We start from the raw sequence: 16,729 nt of genomic DNA, 5'->3' as shown, positions 1-16,729 counted from the left end.
GTATGAATGTAAGTGAAGTGTAGTCTTGTATAGTCTCAGGTTGACCATTTCTGATATGTGTGGTTAATTGAAACCCAACCACCAAACAACACCAGTATCCAAGATCTAGTATTAAAATCCATATAAAAGTAACTGCCTTTACTAGGACTTGAAACTGGAACTCTTGACTTGGAAATCAGCTGATTTGCAAAGACGCATTCACCACTAGACCAACCCCATGGGTTACAGTTTTAGTTTACTACATATCTACTTCACTTTTCCACTTAATCACTATTCAGTTCTAAGCACTTTTTGTAATGCTGCACCAGTTTCTTGGTGAATTCCTCGTCGTTTTCAAACCGTTGCCCACTAAGCCACTTTTTCAAATGTATGAAGAGGAAGTAGTCACTAGGTACAAGGTCGGGAATATATGAACGCTGGTCAAAAAGTTCCCAATGAAAATCTGTGAGGATGCACGCTGTCATGAAACAGGATTATGCCAGATGACAGTTTCCTGTCTTCTATTTTGGATTGCCCATCTCAGTTTGCTAAGCGTTTCGCAGTACACATCAGCTGTAATTCTTGATCCACGTTCCATGAAATCAACCAAAATGATGTCCTTTTCATCCCAAAAAAACAGTAGCCAACATTTTTTGACTCAAGTATGGAAACTGCTTAAAATTTTTCAGTTTTGGGAAACTTGAATGGTGTCACTGCATTCATCAGCCAGACCACTAATCGTCAATCACCGATCACATTGCAGTTTTCGGTTCACTTGTTCAACGATTTCGTTGGTCTGAATACTGGGCCTGCCACTCCGCTCTTTGTCATGCACATTTGTGCGGCCATTTTTAAAGTCTCGACACCATTGTCTAACCTTTCCTTTACTCATACACTTTACTCATGGACTAGGCAAAACTCCCAATGAATTTAAGCAGCTGAAGATCCTTTTACACACAAAAATTGAATTACAGTGTGTCCTCCACAACTGGCGGAAGAAATGATTGTCGCGGCCATTGCGATTTGCATTCACCAGCAGGCAAACTATAACTGAATCAAAACAACAACTGCAATGGTTTTATAAATAACCGATAGATGGCCCTGCTTGTCAGAAACTGTGTTCAGACCCACTAATATTTAAATATAAGCTGACCCTTACAGTATGACAATGCCTTGTATTACTAAGGCTAGTATCATATTTGTGTAGACCTGTCAATGATTTCCTCATTTGCCTTTGCTGGTCTAAAACAAAATTATAATTTCCTTATCTGCCTTTACTAAACTAAAACAAAATTATTTTAAAGAATGTTCATACTTTAGTACAAAAGTAGTCTTAAAATTCACATAATAAATGGGTTTTTTTTTTTAGAGAATATTTTAATATTTGTTTATGCTTATTAAGATTTTAAAAATCAATAACAACAAACCTAAACTGTTTCAGGAGTAGTATTAAACAGAGATTTTTTTCCAGATCTTTTATTTGACATTTTGTGTTAAGTCTAAGAAACTCAGAAAGAACTGCATTAAAACTACAAATATAATTCATACCTTCTAGCAGTTCTACATTTTTCAAGTAGTTTGCTATTGATCCAAACACATTTATAATAGGCTATAAATTTTATTTGTGTAATTTATTCATAGGAAACCATCAAATGGTTACTTGAATTAATTTAAATACAAATCTTGATTTTTTCTTTTTTAATATAGCATTTTTAACTTGAACCTATGACTGATGAACCTAATTTACAAAACTCCAAATTCCATTGAAGTGTTGAAGTAACTTAGCACCAAAGTGAATAAACATTTGCATCATAAAAATGCAATGAAAGCTATTAAATTTAATAAAACTGTTGTATGATATTTCAAAACACAAATTGTTATTAAACGTAATATAAATTTTACATTTTTGTTTGACGCAAAATTCTTGTTTTTATTCAAAGAAAATTTTCCAGCAGGCAAAGAATTGCAAATACTACCTTCATACTATCTTTTCATATTTATGGAAATTTTTGAATTTAATATTTACTGAAAAATTCAATAAAAAATTATTTTCCCACGGTCTACTTGATCATCCACTCTTTTCTTCTGTTCAGAAATTTTTTTTTTATATATCTTATGATCTTTTTCAGGTATAACAATGTTAGCCCTGAATAAGTTACCTTTTTGAAAACTGCTCCTACTTTAGCAATGGAATATTTCTTATATCGATCTACACAGAAAATACCACCCCAAGACAAAACTTTACCAGTTTGGAATTTCTGCAAGATATTAGCCAAATTTTTACTCAGAGATATTAACAGTATATAATCCCGTAATAAACCAATTGACTTTTATATGATAAATTAAAAAAAAGTTCCAAGTAAAATTGCCAAAAGATAATTTACTCTTCAAAATAAACTTGAGAGATAATTAAATTAAATAACTAATTCCTGTTTTGAAGACAACAGAATACAAGATTTTCATTACACTTCTGTTTTTGTTCACATAAATAAAGCAACCTTATGACAGATGTTTTCTATTGAACAAAATCTCTGAATTATTAAATATAATTATATATATTTTTTCCATGCGAATATGAATGGACAACATCCTAACTAAAACATGAGGAGGAAAAAATGGCTGTCTTAATTTTTATGTATTTATTACAAAGAGAATAATTTCAATTATAACTTGAATAAAAAAATTCTCTTACAACTGGTAAGCTGTAATCATTTTTACACTGACTAAAAGATGAAAAGAAGAAATACACATAACCTACATTACAGAAGTGAGTATATTGCAAAACTCATACTTAAATAAATGGATTACACAAACCTGTCAACGTGTTCTTGAGGTTTATCCTTCATAGTGCTTATTACTAAAGGTATAAGTTCAACTTGTTTATTTGGTGCCATTCTTGAATATCCCATTTTAATATAAACAATTGTTAAATTCTGCAAGCAATAAAAAACCACAATATGACTTAAAAGACAGTAAAAATACTACTTTATTTCTCTAAGCCTATCATCATTAATGGCACTGTCAAAATAAAATTTGGAACTGAAAAGGAAGTAGGTGTTCTATATAGTATTTTATATGCTGTATATCAACATGTATTCTAAAACAAACCACCATGTAACATTCTTAGGTTACAACCACTTAAATTTATTTGTTCCATCATTCAAAGAATAAGCAAAACAAATAAATTAGTAAGTCTGTATGTTTGTTTATTCACATCTGATTTATACTGTGATGCACGCTGTATACATAATTTGATACATAACAGTTGAATAATGTCATTTCATGTCAAGCCATACAAGTATAGGCATGTCAGAGAGTCAAGAAATGCATGATTCAACATGATGAAATTTCTTCGGTATGAATTCAGTTCTTGGTATGACTTGCTGTATTCTTTAGTTGTGGTGGTGGTTTTACCATACACATATTATAAAAACTGTTTCATAAATGATACCATAAATTTAGTAAAAAATTTTTGTGACAGAACAACTTTTGGTATTAGGATTTTGGTATCAAGATTTTTTAAGCTGTGCGCGTGCGTGAGCGTATGTTTCACGCTGTGTTTTATTACACTCCACAATGAAACAATTTTATGAATTATTTTAAATAATTAAGTATTTATAAATTAAAAGTTAATTATTTTTATAATTATGTATTTCTGTAATATTTTAGTTTACTTTCATCCATTAAAACGTTTTGAATTTTACAATGAATAAAAATCGGGCTTGTAAAAATTCTTCAAATATTTTTTGTTATGTTTGTGGAGAATGCACCACAAAAAGTCAACGAAAACCAGTACTGAATCTGCTAAAAACTGCTTACAAACATTATTTTGACTGTCCTTAGGGAGACCAAGATAAATCCTGGGCTCCACATGTAGTGTGCATCAAGTACTACATTAAACCAACCCAGTGGTTAAAAGGAAAAAAGAGCATTTGCTTTTTGGCGAGAGCCTACAAACTGATATGATGACTGCTAGTTTGGCTTAACAAATGTTACTGGTTTTAATTCAAACAACAAAAGCAATACTGCATACCCAAATGTTCGTTCAGCTACGAGACCAGTACTATATGGTGTTGATTTACCGATTCCAATTACTCCAACTTCTAGGAAAGAAATTTCTGATTCCCCAGAAGGCTCGACTGATGAATCCTCAACTTCAATAGATATTAATCACATATCAGAAGAATCAAATACTGAACCTCAGCTCATCACACAAGCAGATCTGAATGACCTAATTTGTGACTTGTATTTGTCAAAACAACATGCAGAACTCCTAGGTTCACGTCTTAAAGAATGAAATTTATTAAACAAGGATACTAAAATTTAGTATATAGAAATCAAAACACGAATTTACTGAAATACTTTAGAAGAGATGATTTAATTTGTTCCTGCCATGATGTTAAGGGGCTAATGTCTGAACTGGACATAGAATGTTATTCATGACTGGCATTTATTTATACTCATCAAACAGAAGCTTAAAGGGAGTGTTGTTGCATAATTCAAATAAGTTTTCTTCTATACTGGTACTACATGCTATAGGAATGAAAGAAGCATATGAAAAAGTATGTCAAAAATTTTAATAGCTATTAATTATGATGAACAACACTTACGCCAAATCATTGCTGACCTGAAAATGATAGACTTCTTCTCAGTCTCCAGAGTGGCTTTACAAAATACATGTTTCGTGTGTTTGTAGGATAGTCAAGCTACAGATAAACACTATGCAGTTAGAGACTGGCCAAAAAAAAATCAAGTTTACCAGAAAAGGAAAATGTTGTTTATTTTCCCCTTGTCAAAGCAGATTGTATTATTTTACCAGCTCTTCACATAAAACTAGGCCTGATGAAGAATTTTGTAACAGCATTAGAAAAAGATAAAGATGGCATTAAATATTTAGCTAAGGTTTTTTCATGAAGCCAAATTAAAAGAGGGAATATTCATTGCGCCACAAATTTGTGCAATATATTTGACAGCGAACTGAATCCTAAAGAACTAACAGCATGAAAGTCAATCAAAGATGTCGTTACTGGTTTTCTTGAAAACAAAAAAGCTGAAAACCAGGAACTCTGAGTGAACTACAAAAATTTAGGCTGCCAGAATGTCATTGAAAATTCATTTTTTTAGATTCTCATTTGGACTTTTTCCCTTTAAACTTGGGTGACATCAGAAATGAACAAGGAGAAAGGTTCCATCAAGATATACTGCAGCTGGAACAACATTATCAAGGCGGATGGGATGAATCTATGATCAGTAACTACTGCTCGATGATAAAAAGAGACTTCACTGAACACAGAAGAAAATTAAGATAAACGTAAATGTCCGCAAAGTAAAGGTAAGAATTTTAATTGTAATTATTTTTGTATTTTATAATTTTAGAAGTTTCTCAATATTTTGAAGGGTCATAACTAAAAATCTGAGGGGTGATGAAGGAAAACTGATTTCATTTTACAGTTCAGCATAAAAAATACATTCTAATTCACCTACTTTTATCTGTTTCAATTATTTTATTTTATTTTTTTTGTTGACCTGTATAATTATTTTAAAATCATCATAGTCTAATAACTGTAACAATAGTTCAATGACATTAAAAGGTCTGCTATCCAAATTTTCCACAGAACATATAACCAATAAAAGACTAATTGAGAATCATTCTTTCACATCTACCAGAAACACTGTGGTGACATGAACAAGATCAACATGACAAACAAGTATAACAGGAAAAGGAGATTGCAGACAACAAATTGTTGACTTAAGCAAGTTACTAAGACAAAATAATGATGCCAAAATGTATCTGCATGTAAAAAAGGGTATCACCTGATCAAAGCCGCAACATATTAACATAGTTAAACAGAACCAAAAAATTAAAAAATCAATGAATACATGCACATTTACATGGGAGTTTTAAAAATTCTGAAACTAGAAACTAGAACCAAAAAGTTGATAAAGATGAAATGCATTGCACAATTCTGTTTAACTTCTTGTTGATTCTTCAGCATTGCTGAATACTAATAAATTTGTTACACAAACGGGTCCACTGAAAAATCAGTCAAAAGGCAAATAATGATTCACCAGGAGATAAAAATTTAGTTTTCAATTTACACCCATCACCAGTTAAGAACTGAATAAAACCATCCCATTTAATAATAAAAATTCAATATATATGACCATGAAATTCAAATTACAATCATTAAGCAAGCTAAAAGTTGTCTTATTAAACCTTTAGTTGATCTTATTATTCATTTTTATGACAAGCATATTTTCTGATACGTTAAAAACATAAAAATAAAGTAAGCTTACAAAGGAGATGATGAAGCCAATCCAGCTAACTGCAGACCTCTACCCTCTTACTTCCAACATTATCTGAATTGTTTGAGAGCCATATATATTAGACACAAAGTTATTTACAAATAAATTTTTTGTTTTATGAAACTCAACATGGATTTAGAAAAGGCACATCCAGAAATCATTGCTGCAGTTGACTTATAGCGCTAACACGCTATCATTTACTCAGCAACTGATGAAGGTTTATTCATTAATAGAAGTAAAAATTTTATATGCATATTTATCAATTTCAATAAGTCTTTTGATAAGGTGTACTATGACTTATTTGAAAAACTGGAAAAACTATGAATCCAAGATACTTCCATAGAATGGTTTAAATCAGAAAGATTTAAATTTAATTGAATTGACAGAAAAATATGTGTGGAATTGATCCATTTAATATATTATCTTTACATGCAATTTTTTTCATTGTAGTGTTCCATAGTCAATATTTGGGTTATTTTATTTTTGTTACCTTTGGGATATGCCAAAAATGATAAAGAGAGGATGCTAAAGTCTGTATGTATGCTGATGATATTAGTGCTATGATCTCTGGAAAAGACAGTGATAAAGCATAAGGGTCCTCATTAACTGATTTTTCTTTTTAAAATAAGTTTTTTTTTAAAACCTGAATTTGGTAGTCAACCTTTACGAAAACAATTTTAATTTTTCCTGAACAAGAAAATTACATCTTTTCACCCACTTAATACATAGGTTACAAAAAGCATCTAAAATCAAATTTCTAGGGTTTATCATTAATGAGAATTTGAGTTGGGTCAGTCATGTTGACAAGATACTCAGCAGGGTATCATTTAGCCTCTTTGCTCTTAGTCAAATATCTAAAATTTGTTCTTAGAGACACTCAAATTGATGTAATTTGCTGCTATGTAAATGTGCATTTTCTCATATGCACATCCATACCAGTTATGGCATTTGTCTATTTAAAGGTTCTTAAAACGAAAATTAAAATAAGATTTTATAGTGTCAGAAACATGCTATTATTATTATTATTATGACAAATTTAAAAAGGCTGTAAATTTTGAGGTAGCACTTTACTAAGCTAGATGACATATTGACAATTTAAAATCCGTGTATTTTAAAAGCCATTGTCCATGTGAAGAGAGTGAACCTCCAAACATTGGTGATTTTTATTATTACAATGTTACTAAGAGACAAAAGTTAGCTCCACCAAAGTACAATGTTAAGACTAAAGAAAACTAGCTATATAGAAGTATAAACCTAAAAACAAAATTAATTTAATGACAAAATAATTTCATTATTTAAAGACCCTTTTTAATGTTTGTGTGTGAATAAAAATGTCCCTTTAACTCCCTAACATGTTTAATGATTAAAGATGAAAATTTTATAGAAATTCACAGAAAATTAATTTAAAATTCTTTGACAAAGTCAAACATTATTAAATGGTTAACCAATAAGGGAATTTCTTCAGATAAGACCATGTTGAAAGTGGAATTGATAAAGTTGGTCTCTTTGTACAAGCAAAACAACAGCAATTATGAAATCACAAAAAAAATTAATTTAGAACCCATTGATCATTGTGAGTTAAACCCAACTGAATTAGTATGGGTAAATATTAAGGATTTCAGAGCCTCAAATAATATGACTTCAAATTAATGATGTAAAAAAAATTATTTTTCAAAGAGATGTCCCAGATTATTTCTGAAACATAGAACTACATAAAGCATGTCATCAATCAAAAGAAATGAATATGTGAAAATTGGATGGTATAACTGAACACATTCAGCTAATGATTTTAAAGTTAAACAAAGATTCACCTTCTTTTAAATCTGACCTAGCTGAAGATTTTAACTAGAATGAGGTAAGCCACCTGAAGAGTAACATATTTATTACAATTTACAGATTTAAAAAAAAAAAAATATTTTGTCAGTTTCATTTCCATCAATGTTTTGATTTAATTTGTACCTAAAATATGGTGAAAAATTAATAATTGCATACAGCCTATAAGAACAAGCAACAAAAGATATTATTTGTAAATAAAAAATACATTTTGTTACTGCTAGTACATAAAATATTTCAGAGGTAGCATAAACTAGAGCCATTTGTTGCTGTCTTGATTAGCTTAATTTTCTACTTATCTCGCTTACAGTACAGTATACAGTATCTTCTAACTTAAAAAAAATGAAATGCTCTAATGGAAAGATAATTTGAAAAAGACATAGGTAGTATCATTCGTTTTCATTCTGCCCATGAAGGATTTTAAATAACTCAGGTGCCTTAACACAGTAGTCACCAATTCTGTGATAAAATATGTAATGATAAACATAATAATACTTATACTACATTCCTAATATAAAATTATATTTAAAACAAGAAGATTGAATGTTATGATTACCAGAAGACTATTAATAAATCATACATCTAATAATAAACATCTTATTGTTATAGAATTATATTTATTTATGAATGTTCACCTTCACAATCAATGGAAGAGAAGAATCCATATACTGAGACAACAATGCATCAACTGGTAACTGCAGTAGAGGCCTTGATTTTAATCTTTTTGATACATGAATACACAATTCCACAACCTATAAGACATGAATTTCATAATAAAGTTAAATACAAAAAAAGTATTTATAAAATAAATCTATCTACACACTAATATGACAATTTGCCTGTGTTTGTTCGAGGTAACATCAAGAACTCAAGAACTACAAAACTGACACGAAGAATTCCTGCACTACAGTCAAATTTACTCCTTCCTGAGAGTCATGGGCAAAATAGTAATTATTCAACCCTTTATGTATTCCCTCCCAATTTTATCCCCCTTTGATACTCCTTTATGGTAATAAATTAATAACAAATAAATAGAAAAATTTTTAATTTTCTCAAAAGAGCTCATGCCTCCTACCCTGTAAAAAAATTAAAACAATTATGCACAAAAGTTTCTTGGGCATTAGTAACTCATACAACACAAACTGAAATTTGTGATACTGTTTAAAAAAAAATATATATATATATATATATATATATATATATATATATATATATATATAGGTTCATGCCTTCTTGCTCCTGAAATGTTTATTCTTTCCAGGTCAAAAACAATAAAAATAGATCCTTGCTAAATTACTAAAATAAATAGTGCGATTCAAAACCTTTTTTTTTAAATGTGTTGTAGTACTCTTAGAAAAACGTTTTTTTACATGGATTAACCAATGTACATATTTCAAAGATCCTCTTAAAACACTGTTTTGTATAGCAGATATAACTTTACAGGAGACCGTTCATCCAGAGATTGAAAACAGTTTTAATTGTGAAGGCAAGACTTCTGAGAATGAATTAATTATGAAGTTAGGAGTCAGATGCCGTTGCAAGCAGACGTGAGTGCCTGATGCTCCACTATTAGCAACCAGTCTTATCTTGTACTTCACAATAAAAGAGATATTAGTGCAGTGTCTTGTGGGATCTTTTTGTGGGAAACACTGTGTAATAATGCAAGTTTATTTTACATTGCTTTTTGTGCAATTTGTTTCTGTAAATTGACTAAGATGTCAAAGAATTGCCAAGTATGTAATAAATTGGTTTTGATTATAAACAGTGTTGCCACCTCACTCAACAAGACGAAGGAAGAGTTGGAATATATTTCTACTGAAAATCAAAATTGGCACTGTTTGCCTTGCACTACATCAAGACAAAAGAGTATGCAAGCTATTAGTGATTCCAAGGAAGGGAGAGCCAATCTCTCTCAGGTTATCTTCATGCTAGAAGAAGCTAAAGAAGACAGATGACAAATTGAGAAAACACGTTCTTTGAATACTAGCAAGGTGTGGTAAATGATCAAAAGAAACTTGGACAAATAAGCTCAGCAGATAAAATGTTTTACAGTGCTGACTGAAAATCTTAAGCAGGAGAAGGTTGATCTTAAAAATAAAATCAAAATACTAGAAGTCAAAACAGATGAAAGTCATCAATACTCAAATTCCAACACCATTGAGTCATGGAATGCCTGCCACAGAAGATCTGTACAAAGTAGTAACAGACACTGCTGCTGCTTTGGCTGTAGAAATGATGAATTCAATCGATGTTTGGCACAGGCTGGAGAAGAGGATAAATTCCAACACTCCAGCTGGGATCACTGCAAAACTTGTGATACCCGAGGACAAAAATGCACTTTGGCCAAGCGAAGAAAGAAAGAAAACTTTGACATGAACAACTTGGGGATGACGCAGGCATAGATTCAACGCCTAATAGAATTGAAAATGGTTATTAAAGAGCGAGGATGACATATTAAATAATAAGAAATATATTGCAGTTTATTGTACTGTGATATATAAAAATTGTACATTATATGTAATAAATGTGATTATTTTTGAAAATATACTCTTGTTCATATTAATTTGCACAAGACTGTCTTGTCCAATTTTGGGTATTAATCCTTTACAATGTGAAAAATTGCTCTGCGCATTTCTCTATAGAAGTTAATTTGACATTTTGCTTACCAAAATGTTAAAAAATATAAAGGACAAAATGAGAAAGTTTCAACACTCACACCCCTAAAAGGTAAAGAAGTATCATCATTTGAGCTTTCTAAATGCAGCTTTCAAATTTGGCACATTGGTCAGTGTGGGTATTAAAAAATCAAGAAAAAACAATTTTTTTTGGTGCTGTTTATCTATTTGTTTACTGAAATACAATAAATAATTGGCAATGTGTTTCTATAAAAAACAAAACAAACCCACTATCTCCTAAGAATCTATTACTCCTAAGAATATGGTTAAGTAAAACTGTATTTCACTTACCTTAATGTAATATTTTACTTTCTAATAGGTAAGGATAAGAAATGACACATCACAGAACTTTCTAGGCAATTATTAATAAAAATACAAAAGTTAAATATCATATTCAAGACATATAACATGAGCCTGTTCCAAAATAAAGCAGATGGATTAACTGTTATTCCTTTCTGCCAAACTCTAAACAAAAGCGTGTTGAGTGTTAACTTAGGCATATTATTGTTCTCATATCACAACTAAAAAAAATTTTTACTACAAAGTGACAACTTCCATTTTTTAAGACATTACTCTTAAAACAAAATAATGTAAATTTTGGTAATAAACTAAAATAAAAAATCAAAGGATGATATTTTCATTGGAAAGATGACATCAACAAGGATACACTTTTATATTTCAATTATAGTTCTGATCAGTCTATACTGTATTCAGTTAGCTTACAGAATGAAAAATCAACAAGCATTGCATTTGTGTGAGTCTGTCATGATTTTGCTGAGTCTTGTTCCATGTATCAGTGCCGATTCACAAAGAGGCTATATCTATAAACAACACTGTAATCATTAAACATATATAGTCACCAGATAATTTAGTCATATAGTAGCAGTCATGTGATCAAATATTTACATAATGTTATGTCTTCTCAGTTCTATTAAAACCCTTGATCTTTTAATACGATCACTCTTTTGTTCTTGTGTTCAATTTTTTTGTTTCTGTTATTTATTTATTTACTCTGTTATTTAAAGTTAATATAATGCAGCACTTTAAGTTTATTGGAATGTGAGTGTAGTGTATTCCTAAATTTGTGTCTGTACAACCTGAGTTCTACCATTATATTGACACCTTGTCTGATACCACATACTGGTAATGAGCTGATAAGTGCATGAATTTTGATATCCCCTTTGAAAAAGGCCCTTAAGTCGCGGAGAAAACATAATTTTAAATGCAAACAAAAGCTAATTACAGAGTAATCTAATGTCATTGATTTCAGATGTTGTTAATAAAACTACTAACCTAAGTGGAAGTTGTGCTGCTTCAGTGTACAATGTAAATCACGAGTATAAATCTAATGAATTACGGTCTCCTAAGAAAACAAAACCCCACAGGTCAATTGAAGACATTGACGATTCAAAAAAGGTTGATAAAAACGCAATTCATAATAAAGAACACATTTCAATTTTGAGACTAACAGCCTACAATAGATAAACTGTTATAAGTTGTAACTGAAGATAACTATCTACCAGATTTCCAAGGAACAACTTTTTATAAATTGTTAAAAAGTATTAATTTTAAATATGAAACACAGGGCCAGAAAACTGCTTTAATTGACAGGGATGATATCATTATATGGTGAAGACATTACCTCACTGATATAAAGAAAATGAGGGCAACAAGGCCATAGAATATATTATATGAATGAAACTTGTGTCAACAAAGGCCACAAGAAAAGTTTTATTTGGAAAGATAAAGCTGTGAATTCATAAAAAGAAGCCTTTTTGTGTGTCTCATCAACCAGTAATTAGGCTCCATTGGGTAATTGTAGGCATATCTCATAATTATGCATATCTGCAGTCAAACTGGGTTTGTCAATGATGACCTCTGGATCTTTGAATCGAAATCTAAAGGAGACTACATAACAAAATAATTTGAAAAGATAATACAAAAATAATTCAGAAGGTAATTCGGTTATTGTCTTAGACAACGCCCCTTATCATTTATGTAAAAAGGAAAAAATTCCAGCCCTGTCTTGGAAAAAGAATGATATCAAAATGTGGCTTAGTTCAAAAGGAGTGATTTTTGAAAAGGATGCATTTAAGGTCCAATTATTGCAAAGGTTTTCAAGTATTGAAAGTAATTTTAATATGTATAAAATTGATGAGTCAGCAAGATCCAGTGGCAAAACCGTGCTTCAATTACCTCCCAATCATTGTGAACTCAACTCAACTGAATTAATTTGGGGATAAATCAAAAGTTACACAGCATCAGAAAATACTACTTTTAAAATACCTAATGTTAAAAATTTATGCTTAAAACCCATCGATAAAATGGACCAGTAGGAATAGAAAAACTGTATAAAACATTTAATGGATACTGTTAAACCATATTATTAAGAACTGGATAATATAATAAAAAACAAACTTGAGCCTCTCACTGTATCTCTTAATATCACAGCACTATGGATATTCTTCACAATTAGATGACAAAAACTAAACTGAATATTACTTGTTTATTATCATAGAAATTTAATTTGAAATGTTAGTAAACTTTTACTGTTAGTGGACAACTGACAATTTCATAACACTTAAAAACTGAAGGAAACTATGTAACAATAAACAGTTTTAATGAACACAATACTCATAGGTTAGCAGATGTGCCAAGCAAGGTAACAAATATTTATTGATCATTTAACATGTCTTAATATATTTAAATTTAAAATATGTGTATAATTTTTGTAAATATAATAGCACATGGTTACTGAATATTAAGATCGTGTAGTGTCTTTTATATGCATCAGGATTTACAGGAGATGCTTGTGAATCAACCGCTTGAACATTCAAATGTGTAGTCTGTTTATTTGAACACTCTAAGCTAACATAATTAGGTATAGTTAGAATTTTATTTTAGTTATGATGAAAAATAAACTACCTTATAAGACACAAAATTGTTATCATACTTTTCCAAGGCTACTTTAATGCAATGCAATGGGCTGTTTTGGTTAAAAAAAAATTGATGAAAAAACAATATTCTTCAATCAAATTAAATGTTACTTTAAATTTCTGGGTAAGAGTTAAATTAATTTTTTTTTACTTGAAATCTTTCCTTATCTTTCACTTAACATCTTTCTAAATACTTTTCCTTTTACCAACTAACTATAACTCATACTTTACCAGGAACTAGTTTATTTGGGCATAAAAGTGCATAAATAAGATGTTGTTACGAATCAGAACTAAGGATAAAATTATAAAGCAAAAAATACCAGGCCTTTAGACTAGAAGTCAAACCCATAATCAACTGACCTAAAAGCTAACACACGCAGCACCAATCACAACAAATTACTTCAAATTTAACACACATGAATATACTACATGGCATATGATAATAACTTCAATATAACATTACTTACCTTATTTCTCACATCCTCATGTGGACTAGCCATTTTTAATAAAACTGGTGGAAGAAATTTTGAAACAGAATTTTCCAGCTGTTCATCAGTTTCTCCCGAACCAATGCGAAGAAACACACGTTCCAGCAGAACTATATACAACAAAATCAATAATTTGAAACATATTAAAAACTGTAAAACTAAGAAATATGTATCTTTTTTTAATTAAACAAATCTATAAATAAATTAATATAAAACAGTTTCAAATAATAATACAAAAGAATAAAAATCATTGCTGGTAACATTAAACATTTTTTCATGGTACATTCCACCAATAAAAACTGAAAAAAATTTAGCAGGCTTTTAAGGGACTGTAAGCACACATAAAAATAGGGAGACATGCCTCATAGTAAATAATCATACTAATAAAAAAAAAAATATTAAAGGGGAGGGAAAAAATAACACAAAACTTAACATAAAAAATTATTACTTAAATTTCTTATTTCTAAAACATCTCTTGGCTAAATTTATTATAAACGTTAACTTTTTTACTCTCACTCTTTCATTTAGGCTAAATTAGGTTATATAATTTTAGGAGTACAATGTCCCACTTTATCCAACAGGCACTTTAACCATCAACCATCAACTTTAACCATCAGGCTTTTTTACAACTTCAAACAGGAAACAAAATCTGTAGGTAATACTACAGACTGGGTTGAGTCAAATCCTACTAGCTTCAATAAAGCAGCAGTTATTACTCTACCAACAATTCAAAGATGAAAACAAATGGAAGTGGGAAAAGAGCTATTCTTGTATTAAACAAGGAAGAAAATAAAAGAGGAAGGGTAAAGTAGTGACTTAATCTATACATAAATGAACTGTCTCAATTAAGATTGCCCATGTCCATCCCGCAATTTATAAACAGAAATATGATTTCTAAGCTTATATGACAATCAAAAATTATACATGTAAGTCATTTGTCAGATTTTTTGGTATTCTCCATTCTATTGTTTTGTAATTATCTTAGATATAGAAGCTTATAAATAGTTAGTAAAACCAATTTAACTACTCAACTACTTACTGTTTTTGTAATTCTATGCATTTATGCAATCAAGATAAGGTTGAGATCACTAAATTACAAATTTTGGGGGGGCCTGCCTGGTTAAGAGTCCTGTACATACATTGTAACAGAGTGACCCCTTGAGCAGGTCCAGAGAAGGATGTCTCCAAGAGTCTGCTCGGGCTATAGAACTGGATGGTGTCAGATTGAGATTTCCCTCTTCCAGTGTAAAACAAAATAACAAAACCAAAAAATTACAAATTAGTGCTTATTGGTAACTAATTCATAGAAAAGTCACCCAAATGTCAATATCTGTAAAGTGCTGGTAAACAATAAAAATGTTAGTGAATTGTCATTAAAAAGCCACAAATAAAGGGGAACATTTAGATGTTCCCTTACTATCTCATTATTATGTCCCTGTATAAAACAAGCTGCTGATATCCAAGCAACATGACAGTTGAAAATACTTAACATTAAATACAAATTGGGAAGAAATAAGAATCATAATCATAACTGATATTGGATAATGAGACTGGGTACGAAAGATTAATAACAGTTAATTCTGGTAATTTAAAGAAACTTTCTTTTTCCTGTTTAGCCTCCGGTAACTACCGTTTAGATAATTCTTCAGAGGATGAATGAGGATGATATGTATGAGTGTAAATGAAGTGTAGTCTTGTACATTCTCAGTTCAACCATTCCTGAGATGTGTGTTAATTGAAACCCAACCACCAAAGAACACCGGTATCCACGATCTAGTATTCAAATCCGTGTAAAAATAACTGGCTTTACTAGGACTTGAACGCTGTAACTCTCGACTTCCAAATCAGCTGATTTGGGAAGACGCGTTAACCACTAGACCAACCCGGTGGGTTAATTTAAAAAAACTGCAAATGAACAAGAAAAAGGAAGAGAAACATATATAAAATAGAGGGAATGTGGTACGAATTTTAAGTTGACTAGCAACAACAGCCAACATAAAAATAGCCACACCTTCATGGACCTGACCCATATTTAAAGGAGTCATACCAAACTCCCTCATGTTTTATAAAAAATTTATCTCATCTTCTCAGACAAGTTTCTTGCAAACACAGAATCAGTGGATCATGATCACAAGTCAATACTTTTGAGATCTTTTATTTGGAAGATTCATGATCACGAGTCAGTTCTCTAAGATATTGTACTTGAGAATATCTACCTCACTCATCCAATCTAAGTTGTTCATTTGTCAAAAACAATACACTATTTTCATTTCCTTCCAAGACAGTTTAAAGGAATTGAGAGGTGGCATCCTTGGAGACTATAGTAGTATTTTTGGAAAAACTTAATGTTTTAACTTTAGGATTCATAGGTGAAGTAGCCTACATCCTTTTGAAGGGATGTAAAAAAAAAACAAAATTAATAGTCCCAACAACAAAATTTATAGTAATTAATAGCTCATTCATAAGTAAAGGCGTGGTATTAATAAAAAATGCCTTAAAGTTGATTATGAAA

General features: G+C 30.5%; 1 protein-coding gene across 1 annotated transcript in view; it reads right to left on the bottom strand.

Moving 5' to 3' along the window:
- The window catches only part of LOC142330495 (proteasome adapter and scaffold protein ECM29), a 183,073-nt gene that overhangs the window by 163,624 nt on the left and 2,720 nt on the right, over positions 1-16,729 (bottom strand). The window contains exons 2-4 of the mRNA XM_075375784.1: positions 14,197-14,327; positions 8,754-8,870; positions 2,794-2,912 (exon numbers count right to left, since the gene is read on the bottom strand). Of these exons, the coding sequence (XP_075231899.1) occupies positions 2,794-2,912; positions 8,754-8,870; positions 14,197-14,327 (367 nt within the window). The remainder of the gene's footprint in view (positions 1-2,793; positions 2,913-8,753; positions 8,871-14,196; positions 14,328-16,729) is intronic.

The sequence above is a fragment of the Lycorma delicatula genome, chromosome 1, assembly GCF_047948215.1.
Source record: "Lycorma delicatula isolate Av1 chromosome 1, ASM4794821v1, whole genome shotgun sequence".
In the NCBI taxonomy this organism is placed as follows: domain Eukaryota; kingdom Metazoa; phylum Arthropoda; class Insecta; order Hemiptera; family Fulgoridae; genus Lycorma; species Lycorma delicatula.
This window is presented reverse-complemented; position numbering and strand designations above follow the sequence as displayed.